Source organism: Capra hircus, chromosome 7 (assembly GCF_001704415.2).
Source record: "Capra hircus breed San Clemente chromosome 7, ASM170441v1, whole genome shotgun sequence".
NCBI lineage: Eukaryota > Metazoa > Chordata > Mammalia > Artiodactyla > Bovidae > Capra > Capra hircus.
Window position 1 is genome coordinate 89775739 of NC_030814.1, and position 14382 is coordinate 89790120.

Consider the following 14382-nt stretch of genomic DNA (forward strand, 5'->3'; position numbering starts at 1 on the left):
GTTGACATTGATTCAGCCTGTGGCCCCAGGGGAACTGAGTTTGAAATTTTATCTTGTTTTAATTCATTTTCATTTAAATAACCGCAGGTAACCAGTGGATATCGTGGGAGACAAGACAGCCCCGGATAATAAACTGGTGTGTCCGGCTGACCCTCTACAACCACGGAGAGGAGTGGAGCACGCAGAGGGAGGCAATTAGCAGGCTGGACCATAAATAAAATACACTTCAATTATGGGCCAGTGGAGGGATGGTGGGCAAAAACCTGTATTTGAGGCTTATACATGGCAGCTCTCACTTCGTCCTCCACAAACAAGCCACAGAACCCAATTTGTGTGTTTACATCTTAACCGCTGGGGGCTACACGTCCTAGGATCCGAACCCTCAGTCACCCGTTTCCCTCCCACGTCTACCCCCTCTCCAGGACAAAGCTCGGACTTTGGTAGGGAAGGAGATTTCTCTGGTTTGTGTGAATCCCAAGCCTGCCTACCCCCGCGCCCCTTCACCACCACTCCCCTGGACCCCCCCTTCCCCACCCCAGTGCCTGTGGCCAGGTGCAAACACATGGGAGAATCAGCATTGTGTGAGTTTTGATCACAGCAGGGTTTAGGGCTACGGAGATTACAAGATTAGCTTCAATATAAACCAGATTTGGAGAAAAATAAGAACTGTGTCTGGGGGATGGATGCCTTCCTGAACTGGTGACCTCCAAGCTAGAGTTGAAGGTGAAGTATCCAGCCGGGGGAACAACCCAGGAGGGAACAGCCAGGGCGAAGGTTCTGGGGAGGGTACAAACTTTACCTCTCACTCCCACACTCTGCACTGGCCACTTCCCATCTCAAGCAGGCCATTTCACACCAAAAACAGGACTCCTGAACCTCTCCACACACATCCCACCCTTATCTCTGAGGTCACCCTCAAACCTAGAGTAGAACTAGGCTTCCCTCCTTGGCCTTGAACCTGGAAAAGTGTACCAGTTCCAAGGCCTTCGCAGTTCCTGCCTTTGGTTCTCAGATTTCTCAGAGCCTCAGTCCCCGGGCTTGGAGGGCTGCTGGGAAATTTCGTTGATAAAATGCACAGCCCCAGGCTTGCCTCCTAGGAGGCTGGATAAAAGGGAGCCTTTGAATTTTCCCCAAGAAAGGGGACCGAAGCTTCGTTTGCATTACACGTTATTTAATACTGAGGAGGTGTTTAGCCCGTATCTAAGGATCGAGTGAGAGTGCTTCCCTTCCCCGCCTCACCCTCAGCCAGGAGCCGCTCCAGGGCAGGACGAAAAATTGACGTGGCTTCTCACAAAACAAGAATACACACCTCCCAGTCTCTCCTCAAGCTGCACCTTGTGACCCCAAGCCCCTTGCCTTAACTAAATATCCTCATCCCTGCCGGGAGCCCAAATTGCTTACAACTCTACACGCTGCCCTTCCCCACCTCGGGACCGCAAGGGTTAAGCGCAGGCGCCGGGCCCGCTGATTGACAGCCCTTCCGGCGGCTGAGGAGAGCCGACCAATCAGAGGCGGGAGTTGAGGCCCACGTGGGTAAGCGCCCTTACGATTGGTCAGCGCCGCCGGCGGCCGCCTGCGGAGCCCGATCCCACGTGCAGCTGCTGCTAGTTCATTGACCGGCTTCGTGGTGCAGGTGGCGGCGGGGCGGGGCCGGGGCGGGCAGGGGCGGGGGCGGGGCGGGGCGGGGCGGGGCGGGGCCGGGCCCGATGGGTCAATTGGCCTCCGGGGAGGGGGGTGCTTCCTGTCCGCCTGAACTTGGCTGACCCTGGCGGCTTCCTTCTGGGCCACCATCCTAAAAGAGGTGGGTAGGCCTTTAGATCTCTTGGCAGACCCCAGAGTCCCTGGGCTGGGGAGGAGGCTGGAAGGGTGCTGAGGGGCAGAAGTAAAGGAGTTTAGTGCCGCAGAACTGATTAGGTCTCTTCTGAGAAATTTCTAATTCACCTAGCCAACTCTTATTCATCCTTCAAAACCCCTTTCCAAATGATGTTCTCCGGTGCTTTAGGAAATTGTCTCAAAACTAAATTTGAGCTTTGATATCTTTCTCTGGGGTTCCTCCAGCCCTGGCTGCTCCTAGAAGGAAGTGTATATGTTTGGCACCATACCCTGCACCCCACCTCATAGAGTGAAGTCCTAGGGGGCTCCCCACCAGGAATCAGCACATCTGGAAGCCCCAGAGAGAGGTGAATGAATGAACATCGGATGTAGAGAATGCAGTGGGGTGCTGGCAGTTAGGAGATTGGAGGCCCAGGACTCAGTTCTAGAGGGAAGATCAAGGTGGGCCAATGGTGGGGTGGGGCTGGTTGTGTCTCTGTTCCTGATCAGCCTTCTGCGCTCAGGATCTGTCATCTCCTTGTTAATTTTAGAGTCCCTGGCTAAAGTCCTTGTTACTGCAGCCTGAAGAGTGACCTCTTGGGGTCATCTCAGCCCCCGCGGGCACCCTCAAAACATGGTGAGGCATTACCCCTAGGGGAGGGGTGAGGAGGCAGCAGCTGGGCTCAAATCTCTCTCTCCTGCTCCTAAGGGAGAGACATGGGCTGGCTGGCCAGGCCTTTAAGCTGGGGATACTAAGCCATCATACTTTAAGCACTTTTGTTTTAAAATTAAACATTTTATCACCCAGGTGATAAACACCTGGCTACATCATCTATTCAGTTAATATTTTACAAGTCCCTTCCCTTTCCTGCCCCTGACCCCATTACTTCCCAGAGAAAACCACTTCTAACAGTTTAGGCCAGGGGCCGGCAAGCTTCCATAACAGGCCAGAAAGTAAATATTTTCAACTTTATGCCAAGAATCAAGATGGAAGATACTGGGTGGGTACTTAAGTAATAACAGAGAGAGAGCAAATGACCTTCAGGTCTCAGGAGGTCCCACCCTGCGCTCTCTGGGGCTGATGACCTGACAGCAAGTATGCTGGCAGTCTGTGGGTTTCATTCATCCCCCACTTTGACTTCTCCAGGCGCATCCTGAGGCCAACTTTCCAGCCCGGAACTATCAGGACATCCTGGATCAGCTCAAGGAGCATTTCCCCAGGTGAGGACAATCCCTGGGGGCTAGAGGCACCACTGTGGCCTGAAGTCTCATAGAGGGAAAGAACCCAAACTTTGTCTCCATGGCCCAAAATGCAGGACCAGTGTGGGCAGCGACCATGTTGGAGGGTGAAGCAGAAGGAAAGGAAAGCCAGTAATACCAATCCTGGCTTTCATTTCAGTTTTTGACTGTATGGTTCAGTGTGAATTTGCTCACATTCAATTATATTTTATAAAATACTGCATTAAAATCACGTTCGTCTTGACACTGCCTTCAGTGTGGCACGTGGAAGGGACTAGCTCCCTTAATGGAACTGCCCTGCTGGGGGACTGAGGGCAGGGTTCATTCTGGGGAAGGGTCTTGAGGCCTCCACTTCCAGCAGGTCTGTCTTCCCCACCAGGTTCCCCACTCACTTGACGACGCAGGTGGACCTCGCTTACGGCTTGGTGAGCCCCGCCCCCACCTGTCAGCCCGTCTGGAGCCACCTGGAAAGGCTGTTGTGTTTAGTCTCATAATCCGGGTTAGGGGACACCGCCTCTACTTTGCTTGCTTTAGGCAATGCAAAGAACCCACTGAGCCCCATCTTCGTGTGTTTTTCTTCTTTTAAATGGAATTCAGTCATAGACACTTTTATTTTTATTTTTTATTTTTGGCTATGCTGGGTCTTTGTTGCTGCTCTCAGGCTTTCTTTAGTTGTGGCGAGTGGGGGCTACTCTTTGCAGAGCACAGGACTCGGTAGTTGTGGCTTTCAGGCTCAGAGCTGTGGCACCTGGGCTCAGATGCTCTGAGGCATGTGGGATCTTCCCTGGCCAGGAAGTGAACCCATGTCTCCTGCACTGAACCACCACTGAACCACAAGGGAAGCCCATGTGAGTTTTTCTTAATTAATAAAAACCTTGCTGTGAAAACAAGCAATTCCATATTTAAATTAAGGAGATGTTTTTTCAGGCCACAGTTGGTCAGTTCAGCAGTTTATGTTCCAGTGTGTGCTGTCTTCTGGAACTTTCCATGATGTTAGGAATGTTCTCTATCAACAGGGTCCAGTATGGCACCCACCAGCCCCACGTGGCTACTGTGCTCCTATAAGGAGCTGAATTTTTATTGATTTAAAGTTAAAGAGTCTTATTTGACTGGTGGCATCCTCATTGGACAAAGCAGCTCTAGGGGGAGGAGGGAGACAATATGTAACTAGAGAAGCAAGATTTCACAAAAATGTAAGTGCTTAAAAGAAAATAGAAGGGGTGAAAATGAGTCAGGGTTTTGAGCCCAGGTAGTCAGGAAGGGCTTCTTGGAGGAAGTGACGTGCTCAGCGAGACATCAAAGATAAGGAGTTTCTGTCACCCTAGAGAGAACAGGGAAGGTTGTTTCAGGCAGCAAGCATAGCATGTGCAGAGGCCCTGGGGAAGGACTGTGCCTGGTGTTGGAGAAACAGTGAGGAGGCCCATGTGGCTAGAGCAGTGAGTGAGGGGGAAAGAGGGAGGCGGAGAGGGCAGGGAGGGGGCAGGGCAGGTCACAGCCCCCTTTGGCCTTCTCTTCACATCTAGAATGACAGTCAGTTGTTGTTCAGTCGCTCAGTCGTGTCCGACTCTTTGCGACACCATGGACTACAGCGTGCCAGGCTTCCCTTGTCTTCCACTATCTCTGGAGCTTGCTCAAACTCATGTCCACTAAGTGGTGATGCCATCCAACCATCTCATCCTCTGTTGCCCACTTCTCCTCCTGCCCTCGATCTTTCCTGGTATCAAAGTGTTTCCCAATGAGTTGGCTCGTCGCATCAGGTGGCCAAAGTATTGTAGCTTCCGTTTCAGCATCAGTCCTTCCAACGAATATTCAGGGTTGATTTCCTTTGGTGTTGATTGGTTTGATCTCCTTGCAGTCCAGGGGACTCTCAAGAGTCTTCTTCAGAACCACAGTTTGAAAGCATAACAGCCAGGGGTCTCCCTAATTACCTCCCACTCTGAGTATGGTTGGCCGTATCCCATTTGATGAGAGCAGAGACCAGAGAGGTATCACAACTTGTCCAGGGTCACACAGCTGGGGAGAGGGCCGCACAGCATTAAGTCTTGCACTCTTGCTCGTGTCCGTCGACTGCCTCCTCATATGATTGCTGGTGTTCTTTGCAGGTCCTGAAAATCCAGCAGGGGATCCAGGAGCATCTCAAACAGGTGAATGAGTGACGGGAGCTTGGGTGGTGAGGGAGGGCTGCCCTCCTTGCATGGCAGGAGAAAGGGGGAGAGAGGGAAGAGGGGAGGCCAGAGAGGGACAGGGCAGGTGGTGCAGGCCCTAGCAGGCTGCAGGGGAAGACTTGGGCTTCCTCCTGCCCCCCGGGAGGTGGGAGGGTTGCAGATAGAGGGGGTGAGGCCTTAAGTGGAACCCCAGGATATGAGGTACCCCCACATCTCAGGAGTGCATCTCCAGTCCTGTGCCTCTCTTTCTGGGCCTGTTCCCAATCCCCATGGGGCTGGAGAAGGCCAGGGGCCTGTCAGCACTTCGCAGGTCAGTTACTTCTGCTAGGAAGGGGCCGTTATGTGCCAGGCACAGCCAAATGCAATCTCCATGTATCTGAGGTTCTCAACGGCCTGGCTCACATTGGCAGGGGAGAGCAGGCCTGCACCAGGCCTCCCCTCCTCCCACATGGGGCGCCTTGCCCAGGCTGAAGCGCAGCTTCCACCCCGCCTGTCCTCCCGCCACCTGGCTCCTTTCTCCTGGGCACTGGCAGGACTTTTCCGCCTGTGCCACATGTGACTGGCGGAGGGCCAGGGCCATGTCTGCGACTTAGCAGAGCCTGGGGTGAGAAGCTCAGGGAACAGGGAAAGACAGATCCAGACTAGAGCAGAGTGGAGAAGGAGGGGCCAGGAAGCAAGCAGAACACGGTTATTCATTCAACAGATATTTATCCATCACCTCCTTGCCAAGTACGGTTGTAGGCGCCAGGGAAATAGCAAAAGAGAACACAGACAAACCGCTGCCCTTGGGGTGAGAGGAACTTGGTAAACAGAAGTGTCAGATGGTGGGACTGGGCATGGTGGGAGGTGGAATTGAGCAGCCCCAAGGAGAAAGCAATGGCACCCCACTCCAGTACTCTTGCCTGGAAAATCCCATGGACAGAGGAGCCTGGTAGGCTGCAGTCCATGGGGTCGCTAAGAGTCGGACACGACTGAGAGACTTCACTTTCACTTTTCACTTTCATGCATTGGAGAAGGAAAAGGCAACCCACTCCAGTGTTCTTGCCTGGAGAATCCCAGGGACGGGGGAGCCTGGTGGGCTGCCGTCTGTGAGGTCACACAGAGTCAGACATAACTGAAATGACTTAAAAAAAAAAAAAGGGGATGTGGAGGGAGGGGGGTACCAAGGTGGCAGTGGGTTACAATTCAGGGCGGTCAGGTCAGGGAAGACTCTGTGGCATTTGCGCAAATTCTTGAAGGAGATCAGAGGAGGAGGGAGGATAGGTGTCTGAATGAGGAGGAGCCCTGGCAGAGGCACAGCCTATGCAAAGGCCCTGCGGCAGGACTGTGCCTGGCCCTCGTGTGTTGGGGGAACAACCAGAAGGGCCCTGTGGCTGGAGCAGAGTGAGCCAGGGGGAAAGAGGAAGGAGAGGAGCGAGGGAGGGGATGGGGCAGGTCGTGCAGGCCCTTGTGGGCTCCAGGAGGACTTGGGTTTTTGCTCTCCGGAAGGTGGGAGCCCTGGAGGGCTGTGGGCAGAGGAGGGGGCGGGCCCTGACTCAGATGCTCACCAGCACCCTCTGGTGCCTGCTGTGGGGAGGAGGGACAGGAGTTGGGGTCCAGTTAGGACTATCCAGGTGTGGGAAGCTGATCACTGGGAAGGTTTGGTGGTGAGAAACAGGCAGAGTGGGGATCTGTTTGGAGGAGGAAATTCATAGCAGGTGCTGAGCATTGAAGGGTCTGAGGAGGATCCCAGAGGGTCTCCACCAAGCACCTCTCCCCCCACAGAGAGCCCCAGGTAATGCTTACTCCTGGTTCTGCACAAACCACTGCCTCCTCCCCTGTTTTCAGTCCCTCCTCTACCAGCTTCCCTCAATGCACATTTAAAATCCGGAGCAGCAGCAGCAGGGCCCCACGCTCCCCAGCCTGCCTGCACACAGCTCTCCCCAGGGAGGGCCAGCTCGCAGGCAGGGGGGAGCAGCACTTTTCATGCTGAGTGCATTAAAGTGCCAGTAAATTGCGCATTAACGAGCCAGGGCGAATTGGGGAAGGCTCCCCTGGGCCTTGTGCTGCTGGGAGGCCCAGCTGGGGAATCCATCTCTGGCTGCCCTAGGAAGCAGCCGCCTGGAGCTACGAGGGCTCAGGGAGGGGGTCCTCATCCCAGCCTCTCCCTCCCCTATCCTGTCCACCCCAGTGACAGGCAGGAAATGGGACAAGGCTGCGAGTGGGGACAGGTAAACACAGCCCAGCCCCCGCATACCCTGACTTTGGAAAATTGACTTTGGGGCTCTGAGCCTCATTTTCTCATCTGCAGGATGGGAACCTCAGTGGTACCTATTCAACAGAACTGAGAGCCACGGTCAGCACTCACCCCACATTCCTTAGCAGTTATTTCTTTCTGTGAATTAGAACATTTCCCCAGGATTTCGGAATTCACCCTGAGCCAAAGGGTATCTTGGTATCCACCACGGAGAAGAGGCATATGCATTGGTAAGGCCCATGGGCACTGTCTCCAAAGCCACAGGCCAAAGACCAAACCCGTGTCCTCCTCTGCAGTAGACATGGGACACGTGTGGCTATTTACATTTTAGTTGGCAATCAAGTGGCACCGTCCACATGTCAAGGACTCAACCTTAGCAGGCAGGTCTAGAACATTCTTAATATCACTATATTTAGTCTTCCTGGACTAAATATAGCGGCATATACGCACATTCTCACAGAGCCTTTTATCAGCCCAAGAAGGTGGGTCTCCACAGTGAATTCCTGGCAGTACTGTAGGGGGGCTTCCTGTCTTGGATGGTTTGTGTCCTCGGCTGGAGGCCAGGAACATTGTAGGAGCTGCTGCTCTTGGTTCTTTTAATTTTTTTGACTCTACCAAGTCTTAACTGAGGCATGGGGGATCTAGTTCCCCTGACCAGGGATCAAACTGAGGCCCCTTGCATTGAGAACTTGGAGTCTTAGCCACTGGTCCACCAGGAAAACCCCTGTCCTTGGTTCTTGAGCCCTTGGATGCGGCCGGTGGGCCTCAGGGTTGCAATTTATTTTATTTTTTTGACCACGTCCTACTACATGTGCAGTCTTAGTTCCCTGACTAGGGATGGAACCTGTAACAGCTGGACCACCAGGGAAGTGCCCGCATTCTTAATTATACTTAACTTTATATTTAGCCACCTGCAGCCGGTCTGTGCAGGGCAGCACAGTCTCAAGGAAGGAGAGGTTAAAATCGATTCTAGTACTTGGGCCATAAAAGCTTTGTGGAGGAAAGCAGTAGGACGCACCATAGGAGGGAGCCTATCCTAAAGGAACAGATGGGCAGCCTGCTGGGAGGGAGAAAGAAAATTTAGGGAGCCTTCCATGACCACAGAAACTGATGACTTAAACCTGGAATTGGTAGCAGTCACATTGCTTGACTTTTTTTTTTTTTAATATTTACTTGGCTGTACCAGGGTCTGTCTTATGGCATGTGGGATCTAGTTCCCTGACCAGGGATTGAACCCAGGCCCCCTGCATTGGGAGCACAGAGTCTTAGCCACTGGACCATCAGAGAAGCCTTAAAGAAAGAAAGTTAAGTCACTCAGTCGTATCCAACTCTTTGTGACCTCATGGACTATAGCCCACCAGGCTCCTCCGTCCATGGGATTCTCCAGGCAAGAATACTAGAGTGGGTTGCCATTTCCTTCTCCAGGGGATCTTCCGTACCCAGGGATCAAACCCAGGTCTCCTGCATTGTAGGCAGGCGCTTTAACCTCTGAGCCACCAGGGAAGCCCCAGAGAAGGCTTGGCTCCACTTTAAATGTAAAATAAGTGACCAGCCAGGTTCCCTGGCTGCCCTGTCCCCAGCCCTGCTCCTGAAGAGGAAACCATCGATTTCTTAGGATCTTTGCAACATTTCAGCAAATTCAAATGTCAGTCCCCACCCGGGGTGGGGGGGTGGTGGGTAACAGGGCTTTGCTTCTTGAAGCCATTTTAAGTGGCAGTGGCATTCGGGCCCAAGAAAATGTGAGTTTGATGACTTGACCATCTTAGGGTGGTGACTAGTCGTTAGGGCTCAATTTTTGTCAACTGCGGCCACGGTTGCCTTCTGGGTACCAAGAGCTTGCTTTTTGCTGGGTAACCACAAATCCACCCAAAAACGTTCAAGGGAGGTGGTGTACCCCATATTGCCCACAAGGAGACTGGCTTGTTGGAACGGGTTTGTCCTTAAGGTTCTTTTTTTTTTTTTTCTCCTTTTAAATTATTTATTTGACTGCACTGGGTCCTAGTTGCAGCGCACGGGATTTGCAGTCTTGGTTGCAGCATTTGTTGTTGGTGTTCAGTGGCTCAGTCGTGTCTGACTCTTTGTGACCCCATGGACTGCAGCACACCAGGCTTCCCTGTCCTTCACTATCTCCTGGAGTTTTTTCATACTCACATCCATTGAGATGGTGATGCCATCCAACCATCTCATCCTCTTTCGTCCCCTTCTCTTCCTGCCTTCAATCTTTCCCAGCATCATGTGTGGTCTTTTCCAGTGAGTCAGCTCTTCACATCAGGTGGCCAAACTATTGGAGCTTCATCTTCAGCATCAGTCCTTCCAATGAATATTCAGGTTGATTTCCTTTAAAGGGTTGACTGGTTGCAGCATGCTGGATCTTGAACTACAGCATTTGAACACTTAGTTGCAGCATGTGGGATCTAGTTCCCTGACCAAGGATCGAACCCAGGCCCCTTGCATTGGGAGTATGGACTCTTAGCCACTGGACCACCAGAGAGGTCCCCCAGGGCTGTCCTTTAATGAAGCTTTAATGGGATGACCTCCTCCCCTCCAGGCAGAAAACTTCCTACAGATGATGGAGACCTGCAGCCAATCCCTAGGCTTCCAGCTGGGGGAGGTAGGTTCTTGGGTCCTCCAGGAGGGTGGGGATGGGCTCAGGGCAAAGGGTGCACCCTTGTGTCCCTCACCCACAACCCTGCGCTTCCAGAACCAGGGGAGCCAGGCCTCCCTCAGTGAGCAACCCAGCCAGGACCACCAGCACCCAGGGGCCACGCCCCCACAGACCTCCGGTCTCCAAGATCTAGACTTCGAAGACGTCCTGGTCATGAGGTCATCTGACTGGTTCCAGCAGTCCCCCAGAGTGGACAGTGACACAGTCCGCCAGCGAGATACACAGCCGTGCTGGGACTCAGAGCCCCAGTTTCCACAGGATATTCTGACAGAGCAGCTCTGGGAGATTTTTGCTGGGACCCAGGACCAGGGAGAGCACCCAAGACACAGGAGTGAGTCTCCCTAGGGGTGAGGGGACAGGGGGGCTCAGGCCACATGGAGAGGCAGCGTCTGTTGAACTTGGTTGCCCTGCCTTCTCTCCCTTATCCCTTCCTGTCATCGTAGCGACAGACCAGGTGCCAGGCCATGTAAGTAACTGGAATCCTCAGTACCCAGAGGAGTGGGCTTTGTCCTTACTGGGCCCCCTGGTAGGGACCTCTGGGTGCCTGTGGGGTTGGCCTGCCCACCCCCTTACCCCTTGGAGACCCTCAGAGAATACCTGCAGCTCGGCCTCAATGGAAGGATGGGACTCCTGGCAGCTAGAGCATCTTGTCTACACTGCTTGGACCCTCCCACCGTGTTCCGCTTCTCAGACTAACCCTGGCACATCCTTTGGTCTGAACTGATTCCCCCAATTCCCATGGGCAGGAGAGCCAGGAGCCAGGACCACGATACTTGGGAGTGAAAATGCTTCCCAAGGACACTCTGGGTAATCCAGGGGGAGAAGGGCAGTCCGCCCTGGCGGGGAGGGGGCATGCTTGCCACTGATTCACTCTTGTCTCTGCCCAGTTTTCCTCCCACCCACGCCCTCCCCCAGCTCCTCTGAGGGCTCCCGAGAGGGAAGCCCAGGACTGGGTGCTCTAGGACAGGGGTTGTTCTCCTACATGGCCCAGGTAAGACCTTGCACTCCACACAAAAGCTACGGGGGAGGTGGTCAAGACATTAGGGGGATGTGGCTCAGGTGTGACCTCATCCACCCACAGGAGCTTACCAGGAAGACCTATCAGTTTCTAAAGCCCATGTAAGTATGTCCCAACCTGTGGTCTGAGGCTAGGGGAGCTGAGATGTAGGGATGAGAATACTTCCTGGAGGAAGGGGCAAAATGCTTAGGGTCTTGAAGGATGAATAGGAGTTTGGGATAGGACAAAGCATTCTGGGCGGAGGGGAGCAGTGTTCCATTACAGGAAACAGAGAATACTTGGAGGAATGTGTGTAGGACCTTGGGGGATGTAGAGTGTGCTGGAGAAGTGAGGCTTGAGAGAATCCATAAACCTGAAAAGGAAGGAAGCCCTTTTGGGGCTTGCTGGGTGCTCTACTCTAGGCAGAGGCTCTCAGGCAGGTTGCTGATTCTGAGGCCTTCTCTTTCAAGATGCTGGGACCCCGAGGACTTTGAAAACACATGGAATAGGCCTAATGTCTTGCCCTGGCAGTCCAGGAAGCTGGCCGTTCCACACAGAGTGGAGAAGATGCGGAGACTAGAACATGGGGAGCCTGTGCTGGCCACGGCCGTCAGCAGCTTCACCCGGCACGCCTTCACCTGCAGCAGGGGTGGCGTCAAGGTGTGGAGCCTGGTGGGCCAGGTGATGAAGGCCAGGTTTCCAGAAAGCTTCTTGAGAGTAGAGGTAAGGGCTCTGGGGCGGGGCTCGTGGGAACTGGGAGTGCCCGGCCCCCGGCAGGGGAGGAAGCTCACCTCAGACTCTGCCCACCCCAGACACCGGGGGCCTACCTGCGCACCTGCCTGCTGTTCTCAAACAGCACAACCCTGCTCACGGGCGGCCACAACCTGGCTGGTGTGAGCCTGTGGGACTTGACGGCGCCTTCCCTGCATGTGAGAGCCGAACTGCCCTGCGCGGGCCTCACCTGCCAGGCCCTGGCTGCCAGCCCGGAGGACAGCCTGGCTTTCGCTGGCTTCACCAACGGCAGCGTCAGGATCTGGGACCTGCGGGACTGGAGTGTGGTCAGGTGTGGCCCGGGGGAGGGGGAAGAGCCTCTTCCTGTCTCGGCCCCTGAGCAGGAACCCAGCAGTTTCAAGGCCAAAGCCCCTTCCTTTGGGAACTCTTACATTGGAGAGTTGGAGACCTGGGTTCACATCATGGCCGGGCTGTTTGTTTGAAGCCCCATTGTGGGACTTCTTGTCTGCCTTGGTTTCCCCATCTGTCACCCTGATGTGATTGGGCAACATAATTTTTGGTTGGGGAGCTGTGCCAGGCCCTGTGGGGTGCTGAGCAGCATCCCAGCCCCTACCCACTCAGTGCTAGGAGCACAGATATCCCCAGGCATGGTCCCCTGGGGCTTAGACTCACCCCTGGGGAGTATGATTGGGTGGCTCCAGGGGTGCAGAGCTTAAAGTCTGAGCTCTGACCTCCTTCCCTATGCCTCTCCTGGGCCAGGGACCTGCCGGGACATCCAAACGGTGCCAAGAGCATTGCTGTTAAAGACCAGTACGTCTGGACGGGGGGTCTGGATGCCTGCCTGCGGTGCTGGGATCTGAGGGCCACTGGGGAGCCCCAAGAATACCAGTTTGAATCTCAGGTGTGCAGCTGGGATGGGGCCTGCTTGGTCAGTAGCAGCTGGGCCTGGGACTGAAGGAGGTTGATGCTGGGGGAAGGGCAGGGGGAGTGGTACCTCAAGTCTCTGTGATGCTGTGAAGAGAGGGTTGCTTAGCTACATCCCCCTCCATTGCCTAGATAACATTGGATGCTTTTGTACTCTGTATCAAGGGATCATATTCTGAGTCTCTGTGATAATCTGGTAAGGTAGAGAGGACCACGCTCATTTTGCAGATGAGCCAACCTAGGCTGGAAATGTGAAGTTGCTTGTTGGTGCCTCCCAGCCAGGAAGCAGGCAGGCGGTCAGGCCCCCAGGGGTGGGTTCCTGGGCTCCTGTCACCTCTTGACCTGGCTGGGACTTGACCAATGTTTTCCTTGCTGTCTTCTCCCCAGATAATGAGCCTGTCACCCAGCCCCCATGAGGACTGGGTGCTGGTGGGCACGGCCAACGGCCAGCAGTGGCTGCAGCCCAGCCTTGGGGGCCAGAAACGCATGGTGGGGTGTAAGGACGGCACCATCCTTGGACTCAAGTTCTCCCCTGTGGGTGAGTAGCCAGGAAGGGACTGGGGAGTCCCCCGTGGGCCTCAGTGATCCTCAGCCTCCCACAGGGCGCTGCCTCACTCAGACCCACTCCACCCAGCCCTTTCATCTCTTTTTTTACTATTTATGTATTTGACTGCACTGGGTCTTAGTTGCGGCATGAAGGATCTTTAGCTGCAGCATGTGGGATCTAGTTCCCTGACCAGGGATTGAACCTGGGGCCCCTGCATTGGGAGCATGGAGTGTTAACCCCTGGACCACCAGGAAAGTCTCCTGCTCAGCCCTTTCTGACCCTTCCTGACCAACCTCCCTGACCATGCCCTTCATCAGCAGGAACTCCCCTGAGAGATGCTATCTGCAGGGGCTCACTCCGGGAGGTGTGAGGGGCTCCAGTTCCCAGATCCCCAGGGGAAGTCCTCAGCTGCCAGCTTTCTCTGACTGGGGGCCCCTCTGCCTCTTCCCAGGCCAGTGGTGGGTGAGTGTGGGAACAGACAACCTGGTTAGCATCTTCAGCATGCCCACGGGGACCATGGCAGTCCAGGTACCAGGGTAGGGCAGGAGGGTGGTGCGCGTGTGTCCTGGGTGCTGAGGGGCCAGGTCTAGGGGTCCAAATGCAGAGGCCCACCACCAAAAGGGACCACGTTTGAATGGATGGACAGATGTTAAGAACAAGAATGGGTGAGTCCCTCGCTCTGCCCCCCAACCCTCCCAGGTGCCCGAGAGATCCTCTGTCATGTGCTGTGACGTGTCCCCCAGCAACCACCTGATTGTCACAGGGTCCAGGGACCACGCCTCAGTGTACCAGCTCACATACTGAGGGTTTGCCGGGGTGGGCGGGCTCGCACGATGAGTGATCTTTGTCATGTGTAATAAAGCAATTGGAAAAAGCACTGGTCTGGTGCTGTGTCCTGTCCCCTGGCACCTCATGGAGGTTTGAAGGGACTTTGTCCAGCCCAGGTCTCTACATTTGAGTCCACCTCTCCTGAGAGTCAGGTCAGAGCCACTGACCTGTGCCGTCAAGAGAACTGGACATGGAGCCCCCTGCCTTTTTTTTACTTCTGAGTGTGCGGCACAGCTG

General features: G+C 54.5%; 1 protein-coding gene across 5 annotated transcripts; it reads left to right on the forward strand.

The window, feature by feature from the left end:
* On the forward strand, window positions 1719–14194 carry TLE6 (transducin like enhancer of split 6). Of its 5 annotated transcripts, XM_018050790.1 has the most exons (17): window positions 1719–1801; window positions 2364–2449; window positions 2960–3033; window positions 3431–3476; window positions 5154–5195; window positions 10001–10063; window positions 10154–10448; window positions 10561–10583; window positions 10864–10924; window positions 11005–11108; window positions 11199–11236; window positions 11585–11837; window positions 11927–12177; window positions 12606–12747; window positions 13158–13308; window positions 13769–13845; window positions 14017–14194. In XM_018050790.1, the coding sequence occupies exons 2-17, from the start codon at window positions 2447–2449 to the stop codon at window positions 14119–14121; spliced, it is 1728 nt and encodes a 575-aa protein (XP_017906279.1). In that variant the 5' UTR covers window positions 1719–1801; window positions 2364–2446; the 3' UTR covers window positions 14122–14194. The 5 variants fall into 5 exon arrangements, with proteins under 5 accessions (XP_017906279.1, XP_017906278.1, XP_017906280.1 ...); XM_018050789.1 differs by having other exon boundaries at window positions 11005–11236; XM_018050791.1 differs by lacking the exon at window positions 3431–3476 and having other exon boundaries at window positions 11005–11236.